General features: G+C 32.1%; 1 protein-coding gene across 2 annotated transcripts in view; it reads right to left on the bottom strand.

Annotated features, from left to right (window-relative positions):
* Nucleotides 1-14,469, bottom strand: part of ANTXR2 (ANTXR cell adhesion molecule 2) — a 204,187-nt gene that overhangs the window by 58,745 nt on the left and 130,973 nt on the right. For both annotated transcript variants that reach the window (XM_074274312.1, XM_074274313.1), the window contains exon 16: nt 13,330-13,410. In XM_074274312.1, the coding sequence (XP_074130413.1) occupies nt 13,330-13,410 (81 nt within the window). The remainder of the gene's footprint in view (nt 1-13,329; nt 13,411-14,469) is intronic.

The raw sequence follows: 14,469 nt of genomic DNA, 5'->3' as shown, positions 1-14,469 counted from the left end.
TTTTTTTAAACATATCATTTATTTATTTATATTTGTATATACTATCTGCCCTGAAAGAATTCCCTGAGAGAACAGATTGATTCAAATCATTTTGGCTTTATTATTCTAGGACAAGAACATGTGAGGTACTCAAAGATTTTCTAAGATGCCCCCCTCCCTTGATGAATCATAAGATAAGTTTCTAAAGCTAGAAAATACAACTAACTTTAAATTGGTGTTTCATATTAAAGATCATATTATAAATAAATTTATGAGGACTAACCCAATAAAAGTAGCATAATCCCATTACATAGAAATGTACAATGAGAAATTAAAAATAAATTGTTAAGATAAAGGCTTTCATTTCAAGATTTAATCTAAATCTGAATGAGCAAGGCTAACTAGAAATACAGTCATGGATTTTCAATCTAATGCCATAGTTTAAAACTCCACATTTACAGAAGGACTTCTTTCCTTCTATCAATTGCGTGCTCTCCTTCTCTCTCTCTCTCTCTCTCTCTCTCTCTCTCTCTCTCTCTCTCTCTCTCTCTCTCTCTCTCCTTCTCTCTCTCTCTCTCTCCTCTCTCTCTCTCTCTCTCTCTCTCTCTCTCTCTCTCTCTCTCTTTCTCTTTTTCCCTGTAACATGTTCAGATCATAAACTCACATTTATTCTTGAGCAAAGTATTTTGTATTCAGGTAAACATGAAGGTAATATTATAAAGATTTACTGCTGTTGCTCTATGCAGGGATTTTATTTGAATTTATTGTTACTTGTCTGTTTATCCTAACTGTCCTACAAGTAACTGTCAAAAGGTGAAGGACTGAATATTAACTCAGAGAAATGTTTGAAAGATGCAAATGAAAATATTTATATATGATACATATACATACAGAAAACTATCTGCTATCTTTACATGCTAACTTTCCTATCCCATAAAAGAGAATCTGATTTTCAGGTATGAATAGGGCATTAAGAGTTTAACTTCATAATTATTAACCAAAATTTTAAAATATTGGTAAATAACATCAATTCATTTTATAGCAAACCATAATAACAACATTCCTCCTGTTTTTCCTTCCTAAAATATTTGATAGCTTTCTTTCCAACCTTATCTTAAGAAAGAAAAACCTGAAGTTGTGAAGCTTTAATCCTATTATCTGAGGCATTCTCTGTTTGAAAAGCTGACAGATTAACCATAGTGAACATTATCAAATTTACTACCAGCTTCTTGGACAGCTGCCCTACTTTAAGCAGTTAATGGAAAAGGAAGTAATCTAGTTAAGAGTATAGGCCTAGTTCATAAATCTGGGTGCAGAAGACAGTTAAATCTGACATTTTTTCTGAAAACAACAACAACAACAACAACAACAAAAAGTGAATTAAAATGTTGGCTCTCTACTTACTAGTTCTTGAAGCTAGCCAGATTTCAGTAAACCAGACTAATAGAAACTTGCTATTAATTAATGTAAGTCACATTAGACCTACACAATTCATGGCCAATTTGAAGTGGATGGAATCACAATCTGCCTGAGATTGCTTCTATTCTTGAAAGCCTTTTCCATCCAAGGTAATACAAACACAAGACCAAAATGTTCTCTAACTAATAACCAGAATAGAAATACAAAGGAAAATACAATAAATTAATAAGTGAATATTGTAACTTAAGATCTTAAATTCAGCTCTTTAAAAATTAAACATCTTCCTCTCTACTTTTGTTTAGAATTGAATCTAAAAACACATAATATATTTAAGATCTATAACAACAGTAAACAAAAATAATCCATTGACTATAACAAAAGGGTAAATTTTCTATCTCCATTATTGCTCACTAATTCTATGTAACAGTAGACAATTGAATCTGCAAATAAAAATGGTATTTTATTTGATAATTGTTTTGTTTTAATCATCAATTTGTTACCCCTAGTGCCTTAAATTTACTTTTTACACTACTACTAAATTCCCTAAGAAAAAAGGTCTGTTCTAAATTTATTGTGGCACCTCCAGCACCCAGTATGATATCTAGATGGTTAAGGTATGTAAATAAGATAAACTCAAATTACTTTGTTCAGGAAAAAGTATAGATGCAAAACAAACAAACAAATAAACAAACCATAAAGTATGTTTGGGGTGATACAGACTACTTGTCAATGTTTTGTACATATTTATGTATACTTTTCTGTGAACTTGTTATTTCACAATAGATTCTAAGTTCCTTCAATGAAAGGAGTGTTTTGTTTTGGTCTTTGTGTTGGCTCAGCAGGTAAAAACAAAAATAAAAAACTGACCAGGTAAATCTCATTAACCTTCTTCTGTCTTTCCATTATATAGTTCCATTAAAAGTGAGTGGCTGTGAAGAGCAGCAGAACTGCTCAAACAACTAGGGTTAAATTGGGAGTCCCAGTTATAGTCTTTCCTTTGAGATGGAAGAGAATCAGAACTTATCATATGTCCTACTCCTGTGCCCTGAGTTCCTCTTTTGTTTTTGTTCAGTAGTTTTTCAGTCATGCACAGTTCTTCATGACTCCATTTGGGGTTTTCTTAGCAAAGACACTGGGGTGGTTTGCCATTCCCTTCTCCAGATCCTTAACAAATGAGGAACTGAGGCAAACAGAGAGAAGTGATTTGTCTATGGTCATACAGCTAGTAAGTGCCTGAGGCCAGATTGGAAATCAGAAAGATGACTTTTCCTGACTCCAGACCCTATGCTGTATCCACTGTACCACTTAGCTACTCCTACTATATTTTCAGGGCATATTCTGGGAGCTAAGATTAAAGGAAAAAATGAAAAACATGCTTGTCCAAATGAAGCTCACATTCTATGAAAGATAAAAAATTTGTATTTTAGTTAATAGATGTGGGAGACATTTTAATGTCATTTGAGGACCAATTCAGGCTGGGTCATGCTTCAGATATTCCCCAACTAAGCTTCTTCCTCTATGGATTTTGCTATCATGACTCAGCTGCCAAGGGCTCTCCTGGGTAGTCTCTTTTCCCTCTATGCTATTTCATTTGGTACTTTTATCAGTTCCCATTAGCAACATTATACTTATAATTCACAAAACTACCTATCTGGCAGCTGACCTCTCTGCTTGCACCTTCAATGGCTTATCAGACAACTTAAATTGGATGCGCCATAGAAAACAAACTCATCCCGTAGATAAAAAACTCAGTATGTCCAAAATTGAATTCATTATCTTTCCCGCTAAAACCCTCACCTCTACCTAACTTCCCTGTCAAGACTTATCACCATCCTACACATCCAGGTTCATAATATAATTGTCACTCTCAACTCTTTATTCTGCGCCCCCTACCCCTTATCTGGTCTAAAGCAAAATCCTGCTAATTTTTTTTCCTTAACAATTTTTCTATTTAATTCCTTCTCTTCTATGATACTGTTATTATTCTTGTCCAGAATCACCTGGTCTATTGCAATAACCTGTTGATTGATTTCTCTCCTCATTACAATCTGTCTTTTACTACACAGATGTAACTATGTCATCTGCCCTTTTCAATAAACTTGAATGGCTCCTTCCAAAATCAAATATAAAATTCTCTGGCATTCATAACCTACCCCCTCAATCTTCTCTATGTATTTTTGTTAACAACAATGTTATAAATAGATATTAAAGAAAAGATTAAAAATTAATGGGAGATTAAGTAACTTGATTCCTAGGTAACTTAAAGAATGTTATCTTTTAAATCGATGATAATAATAAAAAGACATACCAAAATTTGGGGGATGAGCATTTCTTAGAGGAAAATTTATATTTGTAAATAGTTTTATAAATAAAAGAAAAATTGATTTAAAAATTAACTAGAATATACATTTTTACAAATAAACAGTGAGTTCTAAAAATTAAACAGATTATTAAAATTGAAAGTAAAATAAAATTTACTTTTTAAATTCTAGTTTTATTTGTTAAAAATGAAATTTAATTAAAAAATAAAACTAGGTGCATTTTTGGAAAAAAATAAGCTGTTAGCTAACCTGATAAAGAAAAATGAAAAAACAAATTACCAGTATCAAAAAAATGAAAAGGGATAAATTATGATAGTTAAGAAATAAGGAACATATGGAAACTCTTAGTCCATCCATATTACAAAAAAAAAAAAAATTAAGTGATATGATTTAAAAAAAAAACTATAAAATGCCCAGATTTACAAAACAAAATATAGAGAATTGAAACAATCCAATCTCTGAAAAAATAATTCAACAAGTCCCAAATGTACTCCCAAATGCCAGATGGATTCACAAATGCATTTTATACAATAATCATGGAATATTAATTATAATATTACACATACTGTTTTTTAAATGCAAAAGCAGAGATCCAAACACTTTCTATGATGTTTACATGAGAATCAAAATTGAAAAATAGAAAACTATATCTCCAATGAATAGTAATACAAATTTTTAAAAATAAAATCTTAGCAGGGAGGTATATACAACATATCTCAAGGATTATACTTTTTGATGAGACTGGATTTATTCCTGGAATAAAGGACTAGATTTATATTAGGAAAGGCATAAACACAATTGATGACACAACAAGAAAAACAAAAAAAAAATATTATATCAATAGATAAAACATATTTATCATATCAATATGTTTAATATATTGACATAATATATATCAATATATGCAGAAAAGATTTTTTGACAAAATGTAATAATATTCTTATTGAAACACTAGAAAACATAATAATAGACATTTCCTTGATATAGTGAGTATATGTGTGTGTGTGTGTGTGTGTGTGTGTGTGTGTGTGTGTGTGTGTGAGAGAGAGAGAGAGAGAGAGAGAGAGAGAGAGAGAGAGAGAGAGAGAGAGAAAGAGAAAGAAAGAGAGAGAGAAAGAGAAAGAAAGAGAGACCAAGAGTCAGAATTACCACAATAAAGGAAAAACAGTAGCCTTTGCTATAAGACCAGAGCCAAAGGAAGGATTGTCATAAATACTATTTGATATAATGCTAAAATGCTGACTACATTAATTAAAATAAGAAAAAAAGGAACTAGGGAACTAAAAAAATGCAAGGAAGAAACAAAACAATCACTTTAGACAGATGGCATAATGATGAACTAAAGATTCAACTGAAATTAACCGAAACAGTTAATAATTAGCAAAAGTTTCAGGATATAAAATAAATACACATAAATTATCAGTATTTCTATATATTACCAACAAAACACATTAGGAAGGAATAGAAAAAGAAATTCTATTTAAAATAAGTACAGAATAAAAATATTTGAGAGTCCAACTATAAAGACATATATAAGAATCTATGGATGTGATAAAAATACTTTTCACAAATAAAGACAAGCCTAAATAACTGGAGAAACATTAATTGAACATGGGTAAGCCAATACAATATAATAAAAATGAGAATACTATCTAAATTAATTCACTTATTCAATATCATGCAAATCACATTACAAAAGGATTACTTTATATATCTTGGGAAAAAACTGAAATCCATCTGGAGGAACAAAAAGTAGAGAATCTCAAAAAACAAAAAAGGGTAGAAAAGGGAGAAAAGGGACCTACTAGTACCAGATGTTAAGTATTCAACAAATGAAAATTATTTGGTTAAGAAATAGAGAGGTTGATCTGTAGAATAGATTTGGCACACTACTTACAGAAACATTCATACAGAAATCCAGTGTTCAAGGAATATAAAGATCCTAGGTACTAGGGTAAGAGGTCTTTATATAACATTTTTTTTTTAAAATGCTGGGAAAACTAGAAAGCAAAATGGAAGAAATTAGATATAGTTCCATGTCACATCATATCTCAAGGTAACATTCAAACATTCAAATAGATTCATGACTTAGACAAAAATGTTTGGCACCATAAACTATCTAGAGCTACATATGACAAAATATCTATATCTCTCCTTTTGTTAATTCTTTAATACCCTGTGCAAATACAAACTTAAAAAAAATAGTATTGTGTTTAGAGAAAAAGAGTTAATTTTAAGAAATTAATGTGATTTTAAAAATGCACATTCTATTAATTCTGTGATTATCTTTAGTTTAGAGTAATGAATTTTAATAAAGGCACAGACACAACTATATAAAAGCTAAAAAGAAAAAAAAATTTGTAACAATAAATTTGGAGCAAGAACATGTGGCATCTAATGCCACCTCAAACACAGTACTTCTGTGAGCCTGGGTAGGTTGTACAATCTTTTGGGAGCCTTTAGTTTCCCCATTTATAAAATTTAGGATTATATGTTGGTTAGCTTAAAAGTCCATTCCAGCTCTAAGTCTTTGATCTTCATTTGCAAAATCAGTTTCATTAAATGATTTCCATAAAAATTCCCAAATCTATGGTTAGATGATCTCATAATTCCGTGGCACACCTAAATACTAACATATCTACAAGGAATGAAAATGATAAGTAAATTCATGAATTAGAGTCTGATTTTTATTTTTATTGTAAAACTCATTTCAGTAAATTAAGATGCTCTCTCTTGACAAAAACAACCTGGGTGTTTGAATTTCACATGATTCTTATTTGCATCGGGGACCCAGACCCACCCACTACTTTTACAGACTCATATCTGTACTGATCAATAAAACAACGATATTTTTAAAGTTTCAAATCTTCCAGATAAAAGTATAACTGGAACTCTGATTTATGACTTATGAATTAGTTATTCTTCCCTAGTACTGGTGATATATATAGATATAGATATAAATATTCAGAAAATATGTTCTGTATGAACATATGTGTACAGCTAAAAATTATAGTCAGTAAGATACTATATTAATAATAGAAAGCTCATGCCCTAGGCTACACTGGAAAAATTTTATCTTTCAATTACATGTAAAACAAAGCCAATTACATCTCCTACCTTGTGCAGGACATAATGATGTTTTATGAGTGCTTTGTAATGAAAAGATGAGAGATAATAAAGAGTAAAAGATATTTAGCAACATAAAAGATAGAAATATTTAGTTAATAAAATTTCAATGATTTCATATAATAGCAAGCCTAAAGGATACTACAGTGATGGCAAATAATCTGATTAATGCGAAGGTTGTGTGTGTGTGTGTGTGTGACAGAGAGAGAGAGAGAGAGAGAGAGAGAGAGAGAGAGAGAGAGAGAGAGAGAGATCCATTTGCTGATATGGATTATAAATTGCCTATCAACCATTTGTCAGAATAATATTCTGAAATTCATGATATAAAATATATGAGTACAAAAGACATATTCAATTTCATTTCAATTATATTCACATTCATTGGTCAAAATACTTTAAAATCTTGACATTTTTCATTAAAAAATAGTAAAGTTATACTGAAGAAGTAACAATGTCATTAGACCTCAGTTTCCACATCTGTAAAATGAAAGGATTTAAGCAGATGGTCACTGAGGTCCCCTTCTGTCCTAGATTAATGAGCCTGAAATGTGAATATGGCATACATTCAACTGAGTTCAAACATAATAGGTATTCCAATAATGTATAAAATTTGATAAAAATAGCTATGCAACATAAAACTTCTAGACAAAAAATGGAAAGCTACATTAATAAAACCATAGATTTAGAATTGGAAGGGGCCTTAGCAATCAAATAGTACAACCTCATCAAAATCTAGAAGAGGAAGCTGAGGCACAGAGAGGTAAAGTTGAACCTATAGTAAGCCACAGCCCTAGAATCTATACCCAAACTGACTCCAAAATCCAACAGGCTTTCCACCACATGGTTAGAAGATACCAAATGCTGAAGTACCTGAAAACATTTGGATATACTGAATGAACGCTCATTATACATAAGATACCTTCTGCTATCTAAGAGCTTACAATCAAATTGAAGACAAAAGACCAATACACAAAATAACAATAAAATAGTGATGGGTATGTCCTGAGCATTGTTCAAGATTCAGGTTCTTAATGCAAAAATGGAAAAAAAAGAAATAGGAAGGAGAAATGACTGGAAGGCAGAAAACTCTGGGAAGGAACTATCAACACAATGAGATAATGCTATATGCAGAGAGACACAATTTACATTTTACTGATTTTTATGATCCTGACAACACAGAAATAGGTTCAAAGAATTATTATACAGCCATATCTAGAGCTTTAAATAGTACTGACTTTCATAATGCCAGAACTCTAGAATGTTATTCATATGATCTATAGGTAATAGATTTAATTTTTTTTTTTTTTACATATCATGATCACACCATCATTATCAACTGATATACATGTCAACTTTCAAAAAAGACATATTCGGAGAAAGCTTTTAACTTTTTTAGAGCAATTTCATATCTGTTATCTGTTAATGAATTTGAAGAATAACTTTTTTTTTTTTTTTTTTTTTTTACTAAAAGTCTATTCAAAACACATAAAACTTAGTCCAGTTTCCTTTTTTTATATAATCATAAAAATCCATAAAAATAACTGAATTTTATAAACTACAATGTTTGGAAAATTAGATCCCATTATTGGAGACTATAAATTTACCTATGTATAGCTGGATATAGTGATGCAATCTGAAGGTTAATATAACCTCAATTAAAGCCAAGAAGCTCTTTAGAGAGTTAATTGATTTGTGGAAAAACTCCAAAAAAAAACCTATTGCTTTACGGTTCTTTTTTTTTTTCTTTTTCTCTGCCTTGCCGCCTCTCTTCTCCTTCTCTCTCACTCTCTTCAAACAAAAGCGAGAATGGTGGTGATGCATCATTTATAAATTACTTCGCAATTGCACAAAACCAAATATTACTTTGAAAACAAAACAAACTCCTGCTGTGGTCGCAGCATGTTTGATGGGAGCCCTTCAAAAGCATTCATGGCCTAATGGAGGCTGTTTACGTGGAGGCTTCGATCCATACCTGCTGTCCCCTGTCACTCCCTGGAAACTTGGTGGCAGATGTTGCTGTGCTAAGTTGTCTCTGAAGTGGCTCTCTGTCCTCATCTCCCCACCACAACAGAGTCAAACTACATTAGATCTCTTTATTTGTGCCTAAGGCAAGTTTAGGAGCACAGCTGTGTCCACCCCGGCTCTACCTTTGGTGTTTTGGACCCCCAGGCAGCAAATGTGGGACCAAAACTGTTCTGCCACAATCAACTACGTCCACTGACAATCCAGCAGCCTCCCTGCAGGCTGGGGAGGACCTGTGCCTCTGTTCCACAGATGTCAGAGACAACCTGCTAACTCACACCTGTACAAGCTTCCCTAACCTTGCGGATTGTGAGATGAAAAATGGATGACTCTGAGGACTTCCATTCACAATCAAAGCTTCTTGTCTTGTCTGTGTGCAGCCCTCAAACTGGGCCACCCTCTGTAGGAGCAGGAAGCATGGGATGGGGGAGGGGCAGGGATTTTCTCTCTGCTTTGATACTTTATGCCTAAACTTCAATTAGTTGATCAAGGACATTAATTCAGTAGTGAATTCTTCTGAAAACTAGTACAATGAGGCCTCTGAGCAGGAGAAGGAAAACATTTGTTTGGCTTGAAATTTAGCATAACAAGACTTCCAGAGAGGGGAGGTGGAGGGAAAAAGAGAGGAGAAAGGAGACCCAGACAGAAAGAGACAGAGATAGGGACAGAGAGACACACACGCTGATACACACATGAGGGGGAGAGACAGAAAGAGGGACAGAATGACAGAGAGAGAGGGAGAGAGAGATAGAGACAGATGGGAAAGGAGAGAGGGGGAGGAATGGAGGGAAGGAGAAAAAGAGAGATAGAAACATATAGAGCAGAGAGAAGAAAAGAAGGAGGAAGGGAGGGAATGAGAGAGGAGAGGGAGAAAGGTTGAGAGATTCTGTGTCAATTTTGTTTACCGAACTGCACTCTCCTGGGGGATTAGACATAGCAGGAGTTTTATAGTGAATTACTTCTGAATAAATGTTTTTTAGGAGAGAAGAAATGCAGTTAACTAGGCAGAGGTGATTCTATTTTGGTGTCAGACATCCTAAAGATGACAATATATTTTCTATCTTGCTAACCTGCTTGTCTTTTTTTTTTTTTTTTTAAACATACATCTCAACAGATTATTTCTTTAAATTTTGTTCAATCTTGATTATTCACTTGCTGCTGATAATGGTAAATCCTTCTGCCTTTTCTAATGGCCTTAAGAACAAAGATTTTGTGTAAGTAGTCAGCAAGGCAAAAGCTGCCAGGGAATGCACAAAGAAATACTTCTCTTGGCATTCCCTCATTGCTTAGTTTAAGTTTAGACTTTTCTAAAAGTATGGGAGCAGTTTGGTGACAGTTTATTTATGTACAAAATAAGATTTTTTGGGACACTCTCTATAATTTCAAAATATCTTTTTAAAAGTTGATTCAATGTTTATTTTATGGAATTATTGTGCAAAATGATTACAATCAATTTCTTGTGAGGGAATAATATTGAAATTTGGAATTAAACATCCCAACATCTGCCCCTAGGCTATCTTTTCTGTCTACTAGTCTAGCCTACTAAGTGGCAGGTCAATCCGACAACAGTCAAGTACCATGAGCTATCTTCTCCATCCCTATCCTATGCTTCCAAAAGCCCCCAAAAGGAGGCTCTTCAGATTGCCCTACCTCTCAACCTTCCTGCAAATTCAGGAACTTTGAGCTCCCTCTCAAAGGGAAGGAGAGCAAACAGCAAGTGAATGGGTTTTACCAGATACATGTGCCAGATCCTCCAGACTCCTACCATTCAACTTGCCAATATGACCTAAGGACTTTTGGATGTTGCCATATGCTCGGAAGCACCTTTTATCTGCCTGGCAACTGACGTCTCTCTGTATGCTGTTTTCTCTATTTAGAATGTGACCCCAGTGAGAAGAGAGACGATTTAACTTTTCGACTTGTACCCTCAGCACTTAGCAAAACCCAACCTTAACAGCTTAGAGATAGCAGAACTACTTAACTCTTTTGCTTCTTTTTTCTCCACTATGGATAATGGTTTTCAACAGGGAAAAGAGAGAGTAAACATTTTTAATAATACAGAAATTATAGTTCAAATACAGCCTGGCTGTGCAGAAATCGTGCCGCATTTGGCAGAAAATGATTTAAGTTCAAATCCTTGCTCTATTACTTACTAACTTTGTGAACTGGGGCCTCATCTTCCCTTGTGAAATAAGTGGATTTAGCTAGATGACTTCTAAGGTCCCTTCTAGCTGAAAATCTTTGACCCTATGATGCTAAAATAGGTATTAGGATCAATAAAATAATATCAATTTGTTTACAATGGATCCAAATCTTCAGACCAAGAAAAATGCATACTGGGTTGCATTTAGAAAAATTGTACATGCCATCTTTTAACCAATCTCAGTAATCTTTGAGAAATGATAAAAATAACCCAAAACAGCTAAAATGTTTTCTTAATTTTCAAAAAAAAAAAAAAAGAAATTAAGAAAAGAAAAAAAATCAGTAAGTTTTGTAAATTATGGGCCAGTAAGTTAACAGTTAAGACCCAATAAAATTCTAGAGGCATTAGTATGGATTTACTTAGAAATGAATAAAGTGAGTATTGGGAATTATATATATCTAACCTTATTTCTTTTTGAGTTAAAATATTAGCAAAGTGGGATATTATATATACATATGTATGTACATATATGTATATATACAATAAGCACACATGTGTGTGTATATATTCAAAAGTTGAGTATAATATCTAGAATTAATGGAAAAGATTTGTGAAGTCTTCTACGATAAAATCCTATGGTTAATATGGTAAAATATGAGTTGAATAACAACAATGTTAAGTAAATCCAAAAGAATTCAATATGTGTTTAATCATTCCATGTCAACCTAAAAGAAGGTAATTAATGGAATATAACAAAGAAATGATATGCTACTATTCTATTGAATATTTTTATCAATAACTCAAATGACATTTTAAAATAAGTAGAACATAGAGTTAGAAGGATTATTTATATATATATATATATATATATATATATATATATATATATATATATGAGTTAAGATCACAGTTATCTGCATGCCTGTCTCATCCCTTCTACTATATGACCTTTGGACACATTCTGAATCTTTTTCATCTTTCTGAGTCTGTATACAGCACTGTGTTTTATACCTACTAGATACTTAAACATTTATAATATTTAATTAAAACTTTATAGTTTAGATTTTAAAACTAGTAAGATTAAGTTTAATAGGTAAATGTGATGTCTTGCATTAAGTTCAGTTGAATAACATATGATGAGGAGATTTAGTTTGTAGAAGTTTATCTTGTTCATGTGCTAAATTTGAGCTAGTAATGTGATGTGGGTGTCAAAGAAGTTATCACCATCAGGCTGCATTGATAGAAATATATCAAATGTGGAAAACAATGATCTCATAGTACTTTACATTTGTGAAACAACATGGAAAGAATTGTGCAAACAATTCTACGTGCCACAGTTTAACAGTGTTGGTGAACCACAGTATGTCCAGAGGATTCTTATGAGCAGAATAAGAGATTAAGAAGACATATGTTAGATGTCTGAATATCTCTAAAAGGAAAAAGTGAAAGCAAATGGAGAAAAAGGTACAAAGAATTTTCTAATTAGAGTTATAAAATGCAAGAAGCAACTTCATAAAGTAATGAGTGAAATTCCTACAGAAATTACAACACAGGCTGTTTCTCTGGAATATTTTAATAGGATTGCAATTGGTATCTTATATATGATTTTCAAATATTCCAGGATTCTATACTGTCTTACTTCTAAAGGGAGGCATTATTCTATGTTCTATGTTAATTTCCAAAATAACCCTAATCTCTATGCTTATTAAACTAAATTAATTTAATCAGTTCTTTAAAAAAATAACTTATCCAGTTTTGGTGAATATGATGAACAAAACACCTCTGAAACTAAATGAATATAAAATGAATTAACCTTAATAAAACAAATATCTATTACCATTTCATGATTCTAAATTCAAATGATCTCTATTATATTAAATACAATATATAACATTATATTTTTAAAGTATAATTCCCTAGTCCATTAAGCATAAATGTCTTCTACTCTAAAATAGGGCAAGAGAAAGGACAGACATTTATATTGGTCAAATCTTCAAATAACCCCAGTGCCTTTGATGACAAACTATGAATTCAGTGTATGTATTTATATTTCCTGGAAACCTCAACATATTTTGTGTCTATGACTGGAACAAAAAAATATATTCAAAGTGTATATTTTTAGGATGAAGTGACTTAATGATTCAATTTCCTATTATCATGGATGATAATTCATTAAAGACTTTCATGATAGAAATCATTCCTTCAATAGATGAAATGAGAATTCTGAAATGTTCTTAACTTAAGATTTTGCTGCATTTACTTTCCTGAAATGATCATACTTCACATTCCCTTTGCACCATCACCACAACACATACAAACCTCATCTCCTTCCTGAGGTCGCATCAAAGAAACTCTGTCATACTGCCGACGTAATAAAGCCCACAGTGCATCAAGCCGGCCCTGTCATGATAGAAGAATAATACAGTAACTAACACACGGAAAATAATTTATGTCTCTTGAATGAATGGCTCAAAGAAAAAAGAAAATTAAAAAAAAAAAAACTTAATTGTACTACCACTGGCACTGACTTGCAACTTGTAAAGAAAAAAACTTAATCCTTCAATATGGAAATTTGGATTGTCATTATTTCTGTTTCTTAATATGACCTACAACAATCATTTACTATTATCTTTTGTTTGTTTGTTTGCTTGGTTTTGTGAGGATCACCAAACCTCAATTCTAAAGATACCTTGATTATGAAATGGATTATTTAAAAGCCTGATTTTCCCTTCTAGTTTTTGTGATTGTTGTTGTTGTTGTTCTCCTTTGGATCACTATCATTTATTTCTTTATCACTCCTATGACTCACCCACTATAGAAGCAGAAGGAAGAACTTATCCAAGTCATTCATTGCTTATAATAAACAATACTGACAGACAACTAAGTGGTACAATGGATAGAGCACTGGGCCTGGATTCAATAAGACCTAAGATAAAATACAGGTTCTGACACTTACCAGTGTATGATTTTGGGCAAAGGCACTTAACCATTATTTGCCCCAGTTTTCTCAACTGTAAAATGGGGACAATGAGACTCAAGTGAAATCATATTTGTTTAAGGTTTGACACAGTACCTGCTATATGGCAGGCACTATATAAATACTAGCTTTCAGTATTACTTTTTGTCATCAATATCATTATCATCATATTGAATGATAACTTGTCAGGATATTAAAAAAAATGGAACTTTTTTAAGTTTTAAAAATACCACATATATTTCATCTCACAATAATTTGATTTTTTTTGATTATATATGTTAAGTTATAAATAACATAAAAATTTCTATATATCCAAGGTACTGTTGATTAGATACTTTTGGAGAAATGGATAATTTACATTGGCTAAAAATGTTCAGATCTTATAATATCTTTTGAACTTCTATAACAATTTTTGGAATAGTTTTGAATGAAAGTGAGATTCATCAGAAAAAAATAACATTTTGCCAAGGAAATGACATTAT

Source organism: Sminthopsis crassicaudata, chromosome 6 (genome assembly GCF_048593235.1).
Source record: "Sminthopsis crassicaudata isolate SCR6 chromosome 6, ASM4859323v1, whole genome shotgun sequence".
Classification (NCBI taxonomy): Eukaryota; Metazoa; Chordata; class Mammalia; order Dasyuromorphia; family Dasyuridae; genus Sminthopsis; species Sminthopsis crassicaudata.
Note: the sequence above shows the minus strand (reverse complement) of the source record. Positions and strands in the feature narration are given on the sequence as shown.